This window comes from Temnothorax longispinosus, unplaced genomic scaffold, assembly GCF_030848805.1.
Source record: "Temnothorax longispinosus isolate EJ_2023e unplaced genomic scaffold, Tlon_JGU_v1 HiC_scaffold_288, whole genome shotgun sequence".
Lineage (NCBI taxonomy): Eukaryota > Metazoa > Arthropoda > Insecta > Hymenoptera > Formicidae > Temnothorax > Temnothorax longispinosus.
The window spans coordinates 1-13,749 of NW_027270108.1; the positions used below are offsets into that span (position 1 = coordinate 1).

The 13,749-nt window shown below is 45.5% G+C and overlaps 1 protein-coding gene across 2 annotated transcripts; it reads left to right on the forward strand.

Annotated features, from left to right (window-relative positions):
- The first annotated feature begins 315 nt into the window (after positions 1–315).
- On the forward strand, positions 316–9,374 carry LOC139824181 (uncharacterized). 2 transcript variants are annotated; one of them, XM_071796671.1, is made up of 6 exons: positions 316–389; positions 603–689; positions 3,245–3,505; positions 6,389–6,529; positions 7,702–7,969; positions 8,615–9,374. In XM_071796671.1, the coding sequence occupies exons 3-6, from the start codon at positions 3,306–3,308 to the stop codon at positions 9,140–9,142; spliced, it is 1,137 nt and encodes a 378-aa protein (XP_071652772.1). In that variant the 5' UTR covers positions 316–389; positions 603–689; positions 3,245–3,305; the 3' UTR covers positions 9,143–9,374. The 2 variants fall into 2 exon arrangements, with proteins under 2 accessions (XP_071652772.1, XP_071652773.1); XM_071796672.1 differs by having other exon boundaries at positions 373–399.
- Positions 9,375–13,749: the final 4,375 nt, after the last annotated feature.

Genomic DNA, 13,749 nt, shown 5'->3' on the forward strand with positions numbered 1-13,749 from the left:
GGTATCCAATCAAATCGCTCCATTTCACCCCCACCCCCCACACGGCAGTCAATCAGAGAGCTTCGAAGTCACGTGGGCAGACAGTCTGGCCACGCCCCTGGCGCCGGAGGGGTCGGTGGAGGGGGTTTGTTTTGACGCCCCATACCTATCCACTTACTACTGCCGTAGTTGACGTCCACTTTCTCAGAGGGCAGATTAGGACAGACGTCCCCCGAAGCCGGATGGCCGGTTTCTCTCTGGTGATAGTGAGTTCTATGAACGGCCATAGCGTTAGCGTTGGTAGCGTGGTAGCGAGCTCCCCGAACGCACCCAAGTGTTTGCGTTGGTAGTTTTGATAGCGTCTCCCTGAACGTATTCGTATTCAAATAAGAAGTTTAACGGTTTGACAGGTTATGTCAGGTTAAATTCGAGTAAAAAGTTAAAAAATTAATTATTTAACTTTGGGCGCGCTACTCTTTAAGGTTAGGCAAAATACATAAGTGACTCATTAACCTATCACATTAATCTTTGGGTTAAAAGTTTAAATTAACTTTTTACCCGATTTTAACCCGACATAACCTGTCAAACCGTTAAACTAACTTATTTGAATACCCATAATATAGTACGCAGTTCTCTACTCGGATTATCGTGTTAACGATTTCTCCGGGGCGAAGATTTCTCCGGCTCATTTTCAGGTGGAAAAGCAATTTGTAAGTACATACGTCTGTATGTTACAAGTGGATTTGCCATTTATTCGAAAACGGGACTTGCTTCTGGAGTCGCTGTGCAAAAAAGCAAAGAAATGTATTTCAATAAGAAATATATGTAACGTTTAAACATATTACATGCAAAACATAATTATCATTTAAAGAATTTTAATAATCGAGATTAAGCGACCCAACTGGCCAATTTCTATTTATTCGTCTTACAACGTTTTGTTGCGGCCCCAATCAAAATGTAATAATAAAATAATCATATTATAGTATAAAATAATAATATTAAGGAAGACCGAGAATAACAATAGGGAACGCGACCGCGAAAGCCCGAGAGAATTACGCAACGCCGAATCAGCAAAAGATGAGTTGCGCGATCGGCCCAGATACGATCGAGCAACTCAGCGATATTGAAGGACAGGACGAGGATTGAAAAGGAAGCGACAACAAGAGACGTGAGGGCAATCGGAGTCAGGGAGCAGATCGGTAACGGGCATTCTTGTACGCAATAACTGTAAAACGGATTTAAGTAAAGTATCGTTTATTGAACATGTCGTGTGTTATAATCCTTCCCGCCTCCTCCGTGGAATAAAAGATCCCCGGTGTCCCTCCTTCCAAAAAAGGGGCACAACAGTTTCGACCCCGATTGGGTCCTTCTCAAGTGAGATTATACATAATTACGCAACAATAAATCATGCGTCGCAAGACGTTGCGCCCAAACCACATCATGCGAACGCCACGATGTTAAGTGCGTCAAAAGAATAAAATAACAAGTTTCTGAGAGTCGCCACGCAAATTTCGAAGAAAAAAGGACTGTCCATTTTCTCCACTGGCTCGATTCCGCTCGATTCCGATTAAAGAATTTTATAATAATAGACATATTGCTTAATCATTAAAATATATATAAAAATATATTTATTATTTCATTTTCCACATGAACAAAAATTAATTTGCATTATTTCATCATTGCTACTATTTTTATATTTATTTCTTTATTATATAAGAATAAAGAAGATAAATCAATATATAACATTAAGATAAGAAAAGACAGTTGTAACGGCCTGCCTTTTGGTTGTTTATATCGAACGCGGACTAGCTCGCCGGACCAGGAGTTCGATGGTAGGCCCAGAGATAGAAGGCAGTTTTGATACGGAACGTGGTTTATTACGGTGGTTCAATTACAATAGACTGTCGTGATAGTTACAACGGAGATGCATGCGGACCATGCGGCCAGCGCGGGCGGTTTATAATCTAGACGACGGTCGCGGTAATTACAAAGTACGGAGACGCATTCGGTTTATGCGGCGGACGCGGGCGGATGATATTCTGTAAGACGGTCGCGATAATTACAAATTACGGGCACGCATTCGGTTCATGCGGCGGACGCGGGCGGATTATACTCTATAAGACGGTCGCGATAATTACAAATTACGGGAACGCATTCGGTTTATGCGGCGGACGCGGGCGGATTATACTCTATAAGACGGTCGCGATAATTACAAATTACGGGAACGCATTCGGTTTATGCGGCGGACGCGGGCGGATTATATTCTGTAAGACGGTCGCGATGATTACAACGCATTCGGTGTATGCGGCGGACGCGAATCAGGTGGTCCGTACCGGCGCGATGCGGTACGCGTGCGAACGGGCCTTTAAGCCGGCCAATGGCTGGTCGGCCCGCGGCGCGAGATTCGCGGCGCGGGCGCGTGTATGTTATCCGGCGCGGTTTCTTTCTCGCGATACGAACCGGTGTTAATTACGCGGCGCGTTGGGAAGGAAAACGAACGGCCAGGGGCTGGGCTGGTCGATCGGTTGACGAGGAGGTCCGACTGTTCCGGCGGCAAGAACCCTTGTCGAGAGGCCGAGCACGCTCGACCCCTGGTTACCGGGGCAGACGAGGTGTTCCGGGTAGGAAGGCGGTCAGCGCTCAAGAACTCTTGAACGAGGCACAGAACGCTGTACCCCGTTTCGCAAGCTGGCCTAGGAAGCGGAAAGGTACTCGTCTCCGAGGGTAGCGGAGCATAGGTAGCTAGACTCGGATCGAAGTGTGTCTACCTGTCGCGGCGCCGGTATTTTTATACTCGCCCGGGTGGTACGCTAGGGAGGGGAGGCCGGTTCCCGCGTGAGCCGCGCCGCCGGCGGAGCGGAGCGGAATCGGCGCGGCGATAAGCGTGCTCGCGCTCGGAGGCGCTCGGCTCCCCTCGGTTTCTGTCGGAGACCCGGGAAGATGTCGGTGCGGCGGAGTGCCGCGCACACGACCGGAGTTAAGTCGTTTAAAAATAAGGTGGGCGCACCGCGCCCTTTCCTCGCCCGATGGAGATCGTCGGGCGGCATCCGGCAGTTCTTCGCCGGGAATGATGCATGTGTGGGGGTGCATCGTTACACAGTAATAAAAGAACGGTAACAAATAAGAAATGAAATGTGCTGACTACATTTATAACTATAAAAATTATAATAATATAGTTTCAGTTAATGGCAAAGAATGGTACTAATAGATATTTTGTATACGAAAAATAAATTATATTTTCGTGTTTTCGTTTTATTTTTTTTAGGTACTGGTTTCCTTGTCGGTGTGTAATACTCATTGTCAGTCTCAAGTCTATAAAGAATAAAATGCAACAAGATCGCAAAAAGATTGTTGTAACAGCAGTATCGCTTATAGTGCAAGAATTAGAGTTTTCATCGTCTGAAAGCGATGATGAAGAATTACAATTAATTGGAAGAAACCCAAGAAGAACTGTAACAAGAATAGAAAATTATGTAGAAGAGTTAATACCAAAATTGACAAAAAAAGAATTTAAAGCCCATTTCAGGTATGAATTACTAATATATAAAATTTCTAAAAAAATAAATAAAAAATATGTATATTATATATTTATACAGGGTGTTAGATATAAAAGAGACATTATTGGCGGCGGATCGACGCCGCGGCAACGAATTAACGCGAAGATGTTGTGTAAATTACCGCAAAAATGGATATGCTGACGCACGAATGTCGCATAATTAACGCAATAGCCGGACGCAAAAATGTCGGATAGAGTCACACCAGAATACTAGAATAGGTGCACGCGAGAATGTCGAATATTTAATACTGTAGATGAACGCATGCAAGATCAGATCAACGCAACAGATAACGCAGACGAACACACGAAAGATTAACACGAGAAATAATTAAGGTAACGCGGTACCTTACTTCGAACACACAACGAACTTACGCCACGAGGCCGACGAACCGAATCGCCGCACATTCGTGTGCGTCTTCGACGCGCACCCGGGCCACCTTGATTCCGCACGACGCAAAAATTATGGGCGATCTCGCCGTGTCGACCACGCTGGCCGGCGATTGCCCCCAAACTCTGAATAAGGACCCGTATCGCGGACGATCCCGCGGTTTGCCACGCGAATCCCGAATTTTTTCGCAAGTCCGGAGATTCCGCGGCCCCGCGCCGATTCCGACAATCTTTTCGTCCCGCCAAGCACAATATTCGCCGTCCTCGAGGGCCCGGATACGTTACTCAACTACGAGGGCGAGCGCCCTTCAAACTACATGACCACTTGCGGCTCGCCGTTTCCTTCGCAACTCGCTACCATTATCGCCACGCAAGGCACGCCACGGTTATCCCGATTCACGCGAGGAAACGCGGCACGATTACTCTCGAGAACACGACAAAATGCGACACGATTACGAACTTTAACACAATGAAACGCAACACGATTACTAATATTAACACAATGAAACGCGACACAATTCGATACGATTAATCCGACTTACACATTGTAACGCCACGCGACTGTCGGCCGTGTCACGGTGCTATAGGAGAGGGCACGATTGGTCTCTACGCACAGTAGAGCTCACTCTCGGCGGGGCCCTGGCACGATTTCCACACGAATCTATCTCCAAAGCGAGCGCAAGGTAACGCACGCGCTCATACCGCGGTTTACAGGTAATTCCTGCGGCGCTTAGGTAACCGATACGTGCCTGGGGCCAGTGCCTCGTATTCCAGTCAAATTAGACATTTGAGCTCGGAAGTGAAGCGGTATTTATAAAACCTTTTTAGGGTTGTTGGGGGGATGTAGAAGAGCTTATTTCTGAGTTGTCGGGTTAATCGGACCGATGGGTTTTTAAGGGGGGGAGGGGGAATGAAAAATTTTGTTTTTTCGCAATAACTCGCCGAATTTTGACCGTACATGATTGATTAACCTCTCATTTTGTAGCTCTTTTAAAGCCCTACAATTCATTTCGTGAAGACCCTAACTTAAAATTAATATTTGTCGAGTTCTAGCCGGTGAAAGTGGGAAAAAATGTATTTTGTCGCGGTTTTTTGCGTTTATCTCGTTTCCATTAATAGATAGAAATGTGCCGCCACTGACAAAGTTGTAGGGCTTGAAGAGACCTACAAAACGAGAGGTCAGTCGTTCAGATTCGTTAAAAATTGAGCTCAGGGAAGCCTCTGGAAGTCGCGCTTTTAACGCGTGGCCGATCGTCGCCGCGGCGGCGCGCCGCCGCGGCGACGATCGGCCACGCGACGGTGCGTGTCGAGTCGAGTGCGCTCGACAAAAAATGTATTTTGTTGCGGTTTTTTGCGTTTAAATTCTATTTAATATCATGAAATGATACATTTATTGTGAAATAAAAGACATGAAAAAGAAATTTTTCATTCCCCCTCCCCCCCTTAAAAACCCATCGGTCCGATTAACCCGACAACTCAGAAATAAGCTCTTCTACATCCCCCCAACAACCCTAAAAAGGTTTCATAAATACCGCTTCACTTCCGAGCAAAAGCCTTTTTTTTGTCTAATTTGACTGGACTATCGAGCGAACCCTCTTTTCTTAACGCGGGGACGCCAGAGTGGTGACCTTACAATGCGTCGAAGTTTCCTCGTCGGTCCGGGCAGCTCGTGATTCAGGCGATGCTCTCTGGTTCCCCGCCGGCACGACAGTGACGAAACGATGATCCGCCGGGATCGCGCCGGTTCCCCGCGCCTGCGCTGTAGCGTGTCGCTCGACCGGATTGCCGATCCTAGCGCTTCCGGCGCCTAGGCTGCCCGGCCGTGCGCCGCTCCTTCCGGGGGCGCCACTCCAACTCTAGGGCGCTCTCATCGGCGCCTTAGCTTCTCGCGCGCCTCCCCTTCCGGCGGCGCCGCTCCAACTACCTCCGACTCGGTGCGGGCTTTTTGAATCAACCGGCTGTCCGGGCCGCGATGATCGAGCCGGCGTTCGGGGTCAGGCTGGCCGGGCTTCGGCCCCGTCCGCCGGCATCCCCTCGGGGTGACGGCCCCAGAGCTGTGCCTTTCCCTGGACCGCTCCTCGGCACCCTGGTCTGACTGGCGTTTCGTTTGGACGTATCCCGGGGTGTTCTAGACTGCTCTCCTGCCGTTGTTACGACCGAGTACGGAGTGAATTCCGGCCGGCGACCTTCAGGCACTTGCGGGGAAGTCCGAGCGACCCGACCGTCGGTCACGTCCCGTGGCCGCCTCTCTAGTCCTCTGCCCTACCTCGTTGCGGCTCCCGGCCGTTACAGGTTGACTCCAGCCACCACTGGCGATCCCTTAAAAACTTAACGGTTAATTAAACCAATTAATAATACGCAAGCGCCCTCCCCTCGCTCTAACGAGGAGGCATCCCCGAATCCCCCTCGGCCGAGCCCGTCCGGGAAGTAGACGCAACTTGTCACGTCACAGTGTGTATAATTTAGGATGTTACCTGAAACTTGCAATTACATTCTGTCTCGTATTGAGCACAGACTACACAGAATAACAAATGGAACCCCTATGATTTCTCCGCGAACGCAATTCTTGTTGGCCTTATGGAGGATGGCTACCCCAGATTCTTTTCGGTAAGTTATTATAATTTTTTGTAATGTCCGGTTGTTATTGACATCTGTGTGTTTGATAATAAAAATATAAACTGTTACTTTTATTATCGTGCTGTATACAGAATTTTTTTTACATATATATGCAGGGTAAAGCACTTAAAATTACTACCTTAAATATCTTCGCTATTTTTAGTGATACGAAAAAATTATTCTTACAAAAGTTATACAACATTAAGAAGATATGCTATGCTGGACGGGGATAGTTTCGCCCCGGAGGCAAGATTTGCGATATTGTTACTCGAAGGACCAGAGGGGGGTTGTTGATTTCCCCTCACGACTATCAAATGTTTAACGCGAAAGCAGAAGCGCATGCAGCGAAATATTAAAAAGAAGCAACTCACCGTGTCGGCCGTCGTCCCCGTGATCCCGCCAGGCCTCGTCCTGTCCTCTGATCTCTAACCGCTCCGTGGGTCTCGTCTCGTTCGGCATGCGACGGCAAAGCCCGTGCAAGCAAGCAAGCGATGGAGAGCAAGCAATAGAGCAGGCAGGAAAGAAAGCAGTAGGAGACGTGCGCACTCCCGGTTGAGCGAGGCGGCAAAGCGATTCCGTGGTTCGTTCTGCCCGGCGAATGTGTGCCGTAAGACGGTTCCCAAAATATGTGTTTGCCGTAAGACGGCTGGCCAAAATATATGTGTGTGCCGCACGGCGGCTTGACGAAGAATGTTCTGTCCCCGCGGTCCTGGAACATGTCGCTACGGGCGAGTAGTTGTTCCCTTTCCGGGGGGGGGGGGGTGGATGCCGTCGGCGGATAGGCGATGGCAGCACCGACAGGTGAGTCGCATGATTTGACTGCTCGCGATCCGCCGACGTTTCGCGCGAGAATTACAAATGACTTATGCAACTAAGTATGAATTATATACGACTACATGAACATAAAGTGACTGTACTAACGACTACACTATATACAAGGCGATACGCCGAACATATGCTGTGCAATGATTTTTCTTTGAAAAAGTGAAGTTTAACGAAATTTAGTATTTTATACAAAAAAGTGTCAAAATATTTTGTAAACTATTTTTGATTATTGAAATATATAATTTTCGACTGTTTTGCCTTACCTTGTATATATCAATGTCAGTGTAACTATGATCAAATCTTTAATTCAGTTTTTATGTCTATTTCTTTATGTTTAGTTCAATATGCGAACGCTTCAACGTTGGTAGAAGCACCTCACTATATATTACAAGACGTGTTGTAAAGGCACTCATTGAGCTTGCGCCTATTATTATTAAGTGGCCTACAGGTGAAAGGGTAGACGAAGTGTGGGCAGGATTCGAAAACACGAGTGGTTTTCCGAAAGTTATTGGCGCTATAGATGGCACCCACATAAACATACCAGCTCCAAAAAAGTACCCTGAATCTTATGTCAATCGGAAAGGTCACCATTCCATTCAACTTCAAGTATGTTTCATGTTTTATTTTAAATTTTTCCATTATATTTTTAATTACATTTTGTAATTATTTATTTGTAATGTTCTTTTTGCGAGAAACATTTTAAAAAAAGAGAGATAGCCGAAATGGTGTTTATTAAGAAAAACAATAACACTATTAATTTACAAAAGGACACCGATAACCTTCCTGTCATTTATGACAAAATAATAAACTTAATTTGAGCGCTTTCGGTTACCTCTGCCTTTGTTTCTCACTCATTGTCAGTCGTTTGTCGTCACCTATAGTGAACGCACCACCGAATTTCACGTTTGTTAATATGACTCGCATATCTTTTATCGCCTTTGACACACAAAACATGTAAGCGTTGCTATTTTATTCCTGAGTTTACTCTTCGTACGTCATTTTAGTTTGTTAATTTATTATTTTACTTTTTTTTGTATTTTAGTTCGTAGACTCATTGCTGCCACATTGTGTATAATGAAGTGTTTTGCAAGCGTTAATTTATTGTACGCACTTGAGAAGGACCGGAATCTCGGTTGAAACGCGTTGTGCTTGTTAAATAAATATTAGCCAATTTGGTCGCAGCAAAGGATTTTTGTAATTTCACTACTCACTGGCGAAGTAAAAGTATTTGATGTTTTTCTTTTTGTTTAGGCTATCTGTGATCATAAGTACCAGTTTATACATTGTTTTGTTGGAAATGTTGGATCCGTACATGATCAGCGAGTGTTCCGTCAATCTGAAGTGCAACATTACTTGGGTAATGTTGCAAAATTTCCACAAGACAGCCACTTAGTCGGTGATCTGGCTTACAAATTGCATGAAAATTTAATGACACCATACCGAGACAATGGTCATTTAACAGAACGACAACGAAATTATAATTTCTGTCACTCTTCAGCGAGAATTGCCATTGAAAGAGCATTTGGAATGTTGAAAGGAAGATTCCGAAGTCTGTTGACTGTACTTGCAATGGTGCGAGTCGATCAAATTCCTGCAAACGTTCTTGCTTGTTGCATATTGCACAATATTTGTTTAGAAAGAGATGACGCTCTTGATTTTGAAATAAATGATGTTGAGGCGATTGATGTAGCGGAAAATGCTATAAATGTTCTTGATGCACGTGCTGGTGCTGCCAAAAGAGATTTGCTGTGCGAAACATTAAGAATTAGACATGTGTAGGCGACCGTTAAGCGATTTATATACATTTTTGCAATTGCGATAGCATTGATACATTGTTCACTATTCTTTTTTGATACGCTTTTTAAGGTAAATCACAATTCTTGCATGACGCTTTCGTTTTTGCTTCACGCTCGAAAGTTCGATACAAAATGCTCGTTGGGATGAAATAACGTTTATAATATATACAGGCGAAAGTTTCCTGAACTCGTGAAATTATTAGTTGTCATTGACATCCGCGTTTTCTGTCATAAAATTCTTGTAAACTTTCAAATAATTTTGTATCGAGAATTTACGAGTTTACAGTGAAGATAACTTTTGATATCTTTTTCAGTCCTGCTCGGATTTTCTGTACATCTACTTCTTAGAGAACACTGGCCCAGAGATATTGAGAGTGAAATGGTTTTGCATTTCAACTGGCAGCAACGTGACCACCCGAGCAGGTGAGATTGCTACGCAGGAAGGAGATAAACACATGGTACGGGATCGCTGAATCTCGCTTGCCATTTTCATTTAATTATTAAAGGGGAGTGTCTGAGACGATACAAACGGAATGTAAAATTTCAATTTTGCTAAAACTAGTATCACGTACGTCGCAGCTATAATGGAAATTGCGGAATTGTAATTTTCAATTTACAAATTAGTTTGTTACTGAAATACTTATTTCGTTGAAGATCTTGTATGTTTTGGATGGAAGATCAAATGCGAATTGATGATGTATTGCGCTACATTGACGTGAAAGAGCGATAGATACAATTACTTCTCCGATTAATTGTTTTGTTTTCGGACTTCCGTTTCCGGTACGATCGAGGTGACAGCGTGTGAGAGTGTGCGAGTGGAAAAAAAAAGGAGTGCCATAGGAGTTTGTGGAAGGCGAGAGTGTGCGAGAAGGGAGGAGCAAAGGTGAGTGAGTGTGGAGGAGTAAGGGGAGAGTGGTGGAGGAGCGTGAGAGGGGAGTATAGGGAGAAAAGGGGACAGGGCTTGGACAAAGGTTACGGCACGAATAATAGCTGGGGTAGAGGGGCGACGAGTTAGGTGAGCAGAGACGCGTACGGTAGCGCTGGGTAGGGCGAGAACGAGAGACGGTGTAGAGGGGCGACTCGGTAGGCGGACGGTGCGTGGTAGGGCGCGAACGCTAGGGTGAGTAGAGGGGTGACTCGGCGGGTGAATAGGGAAGCAGTAGGCAGACCGAGGCAGAGCATAGAACAGAGAATAGGTAGAGGGCGAAGCGAAACGCAGAGAAGGAGATGAACGAAGAGAAGGAAAGCGAGATGGAGAAAAAGAAGGTGATAGATAGAGTGAAGGAGAAGGATAGAGTTAGAAGGGGGAGCACGGGGAGCACGGTAACGATAAAAGAGCTATGGAAAAGGAAGAGAGAGGAGTTAGATAAGAGCGTGGAGGAGAAGGAGGATATTTTTAAGAGAAGCAAGATAATGGCGAGATCTCAAAGAACAGAAGCAGAGATAGGTGTGAGAGAATTGAGAGAGATAATTGGTGAGATGAGAGAGGACTTCAGGTCCATGAGGGAGGAATTTAGGAAGGGCTTCAGGGAGCAGGGAAGTAAGTTAATAGAAGAAATAGAGGAACTGAGAAAAGAGTTCAGGGCGCAGGAGAAGAGATGGAGAGAGGAGAGGGAAGAGATGAAAAAGCAGAAGGAGAAAGTAGAGGAAAGGTTAAAAAGATTGGAAGAGAAAATAGGAGGGAGAAAGGAGAAGAAAAAGGGGGAGATAGGAAACGGAAACGAGAAAGTGAGGGAGAGAATAAGAGAGTTGGAAAGAAGGCTGGAAAGGAAGGAGAAGGAGAGAAGAAATATGGTGATAAGGGGTTTAGAAGTGAAGGAAGGAGGGAGGAGACAAGAAGCGGAGAAGTTATTGGAGGGAATGAAAGCCAAAGTGAAGACAATAGAGGTGAAGAGAATAAGGGAGGAGGTGGAAAAAGGAAGAGAAATGGTGTTGTTGAAATTAGAGAACGAAGAATAAAAAATGGGAGGTGATGGAAAAAAAGAGGAACCTGGTGGGTAGAAAAGAGAGAATCATAGAGGATTTGACGTGGGAGGAAAGAAGGATGAACTGGAAACTGAGAGAGATAGCAAGAAGAGAAGAGAGAGAGAGAGGGAAGGAGAGCGTGGATTAAAGCAGGCAGAATAAGGTTGGAAAATGTATGGTGGAGTTGGGATATGGAAAAGGAGGTGCTAAAGGATGAAAGGGGAAGGATTAGAAAGGAGAGTGGAGGAGAGAAGGAGGAGGAGGGAGGCATGGTAGAAGGGGAAGAACTGGGAATGGAGACGGGGGAATAAGAAGGGAAGAGGAGAGAGGGGAGGAATTAAAGAGGGGCAATACGGGAGGCAGAGGAGAAGAGGAGGGGGGAAGTAAGTTTTGGAGGGTGGTATTCTGGAATGTAGCTGGTTTGGAAAATACAGATAAGGACTTTTGGGAAGGGTTGAAGAAAGAGGATGTATTAGTCATGTTAGAGACCTGGATAGGAGAAAAGGGCTGGGAGAGAATAAGGGGAAGGTTGCCAAGGGGGTACGAGTAAGGTGAAAAGGAAGAATAAAAAAGAGAGAGCAATAGAAGGGATGATAATGGGAATAAGAAAAGGGTTGAAAGAGAAGGGGACGGAGATTGAAATTGATAGGGAGGGTTAGATAGAGGGAAAGATTAGGATAGGTGACGAGAGATGGAGTATTGTAGGGGTATATGCAAAGAAAGAGGAGATGGAAGAGAGCTTACAGGAGATGGGACACATAATAGAAAGAAAAGAGGAAGGAAGATTTACGATATAATAGGGGGAGATTTTAATGTAAGGCCTGGGCAAGAAGGTGGGAGTATAGAGGAAGAAGAGAGAGGAGGACGGTCGGGAGGGGGAAGAAGTTCGAAAGATAAAAAGATGGACAAAGAAAGGAGGTTGCTGGTAAATTGCTTAGAGGAGAGAGGATGGGAGATATTCAATGGAAATGAGAGGGGAGACGAGGAGGGGAAATTTACGTTTACGGGAGGAAGAGGAGAGACGGTGATAGACTATGTAATAGGGGATGGAGAAGTAAGAGAGAAGATCGAGAGCATGACGGTGGGGGATAGAGTAGACTCAGACCACCACTCCTTGGAAATGGTGGTAAGAAGGGGGAACGAGGGAGAGGACAGAGGGAGAGGGTGGAAGAAAAAAAACAGGGAAGTGTTGAACGAGGAAGGTGTTCGTAGAAAAAATAGGGGAAGTAGAGAAAAAAGAAGAAGAGTTAGATAAGGAATGGGATGAAATGGAAGCAAGAATAGCAGAGGCGATAACAGGGGTGGAAAAGAAGTTGAAGGGAAGGAGAAAGGAGAAGGTGGGGTGGCGGAATAAAGATTGCAGAGAAGTGAAGAATGAAGCGAGAAGAAAATTGAGGGAATGGAGGAAGGGAAGGGAAGAGGGCAGTGCTTACAGAGAAAAGAGAAAGGGGATTAAGGAGCTATGTAAGAGGAAGAAGGAGGAGGAGAACCGGAGATGGGAGAGAAAAGCGGGTGAAGCAAGGAGAGAATCGGAGATTTGGGAGATAGTAAATAGGGAGAGAAGAAAGAGGAGAGGAATAGAGGAAGGGATTGAGGAGGAAGAATAAAAAGAACACTTTATGAAGCTGTTAGGAGGAGTAGAGGGGAGAGTGAAGATGGGGATAGATGGAGGGAGGGAGGAAAGGGAAGGAGAAGTGGAGGAGATAAGCTTAGAAGAAATGAGGAGTAATAAGGAAGCTGAAAAATGGAAAGGCAATGGGAAGGGATAGAATACCAAGCGAGGCGTGGAAACATGGGGGGAAGGAGTTGGAGAATTGGGCATGGAGATTTATCAACAGGGTATGGAAGGGGGGAGGTTGGCCGGAGAATTGGAAAAAGGGGTTAATCGCACCAATCGTAAAGAAAGGGGAAAGAAAAAGGGTGGAGGAGTACAGAGGGGTGATAATAATGGCGTCGTTGTATAAGATGTACACGGCCATTCTGGCGGAGAGGCTAAGAGAGGAGCTAGAGGGGAAGGGAATAGTGCCACAAAACCAGACAGGTTTCAGAAGAGGAATGGGAATTATTGATAATATCTATGTGTTAAATTACCTGGTGAATAGAAGGTTGGAGAAAAAAGGGGGAAGGTGATAGCATGTTTTGTAGATCTTAAGGCGGCGTTTGACTCAGTAGACAGGGGGATACTAGTAAAAGCAATGAGGGAAAGGGGAATAAGGGAAGGGCTGGTGAGAAGGACGGAGGAGATTTTGAGGGAGACGAGAAGTAGGGTAAGGGTAGGTAATGAAATAGGAGAGGCATTCTGAACGGGGAGGGGAGTAAGACAGGGGTGCCCATTGAGCCCATTATTGTTCAATGTGTTGTTAGCGGATATGGAGGAGGAAATGGGCAGGGTTAAATGGGGAGGGATAATGTTAGGAGGGAAGAGGGTGTACACGTTGGCGTATGCTGATGATGTAGTGCTAATTGCAGAGGACGAGGATCAAATGAGGAGCATGTTAGAAAGATTGAAAGGGTACTTAAGTAGGAAGAGACTGAAGCTAAATGTAGAGAAAACAAAAATAATAAGGTTTAAGAAAGGAGGAGGGAGCAGAGATGTCCAAAATCTGTATCGATCGTTACTTGTTA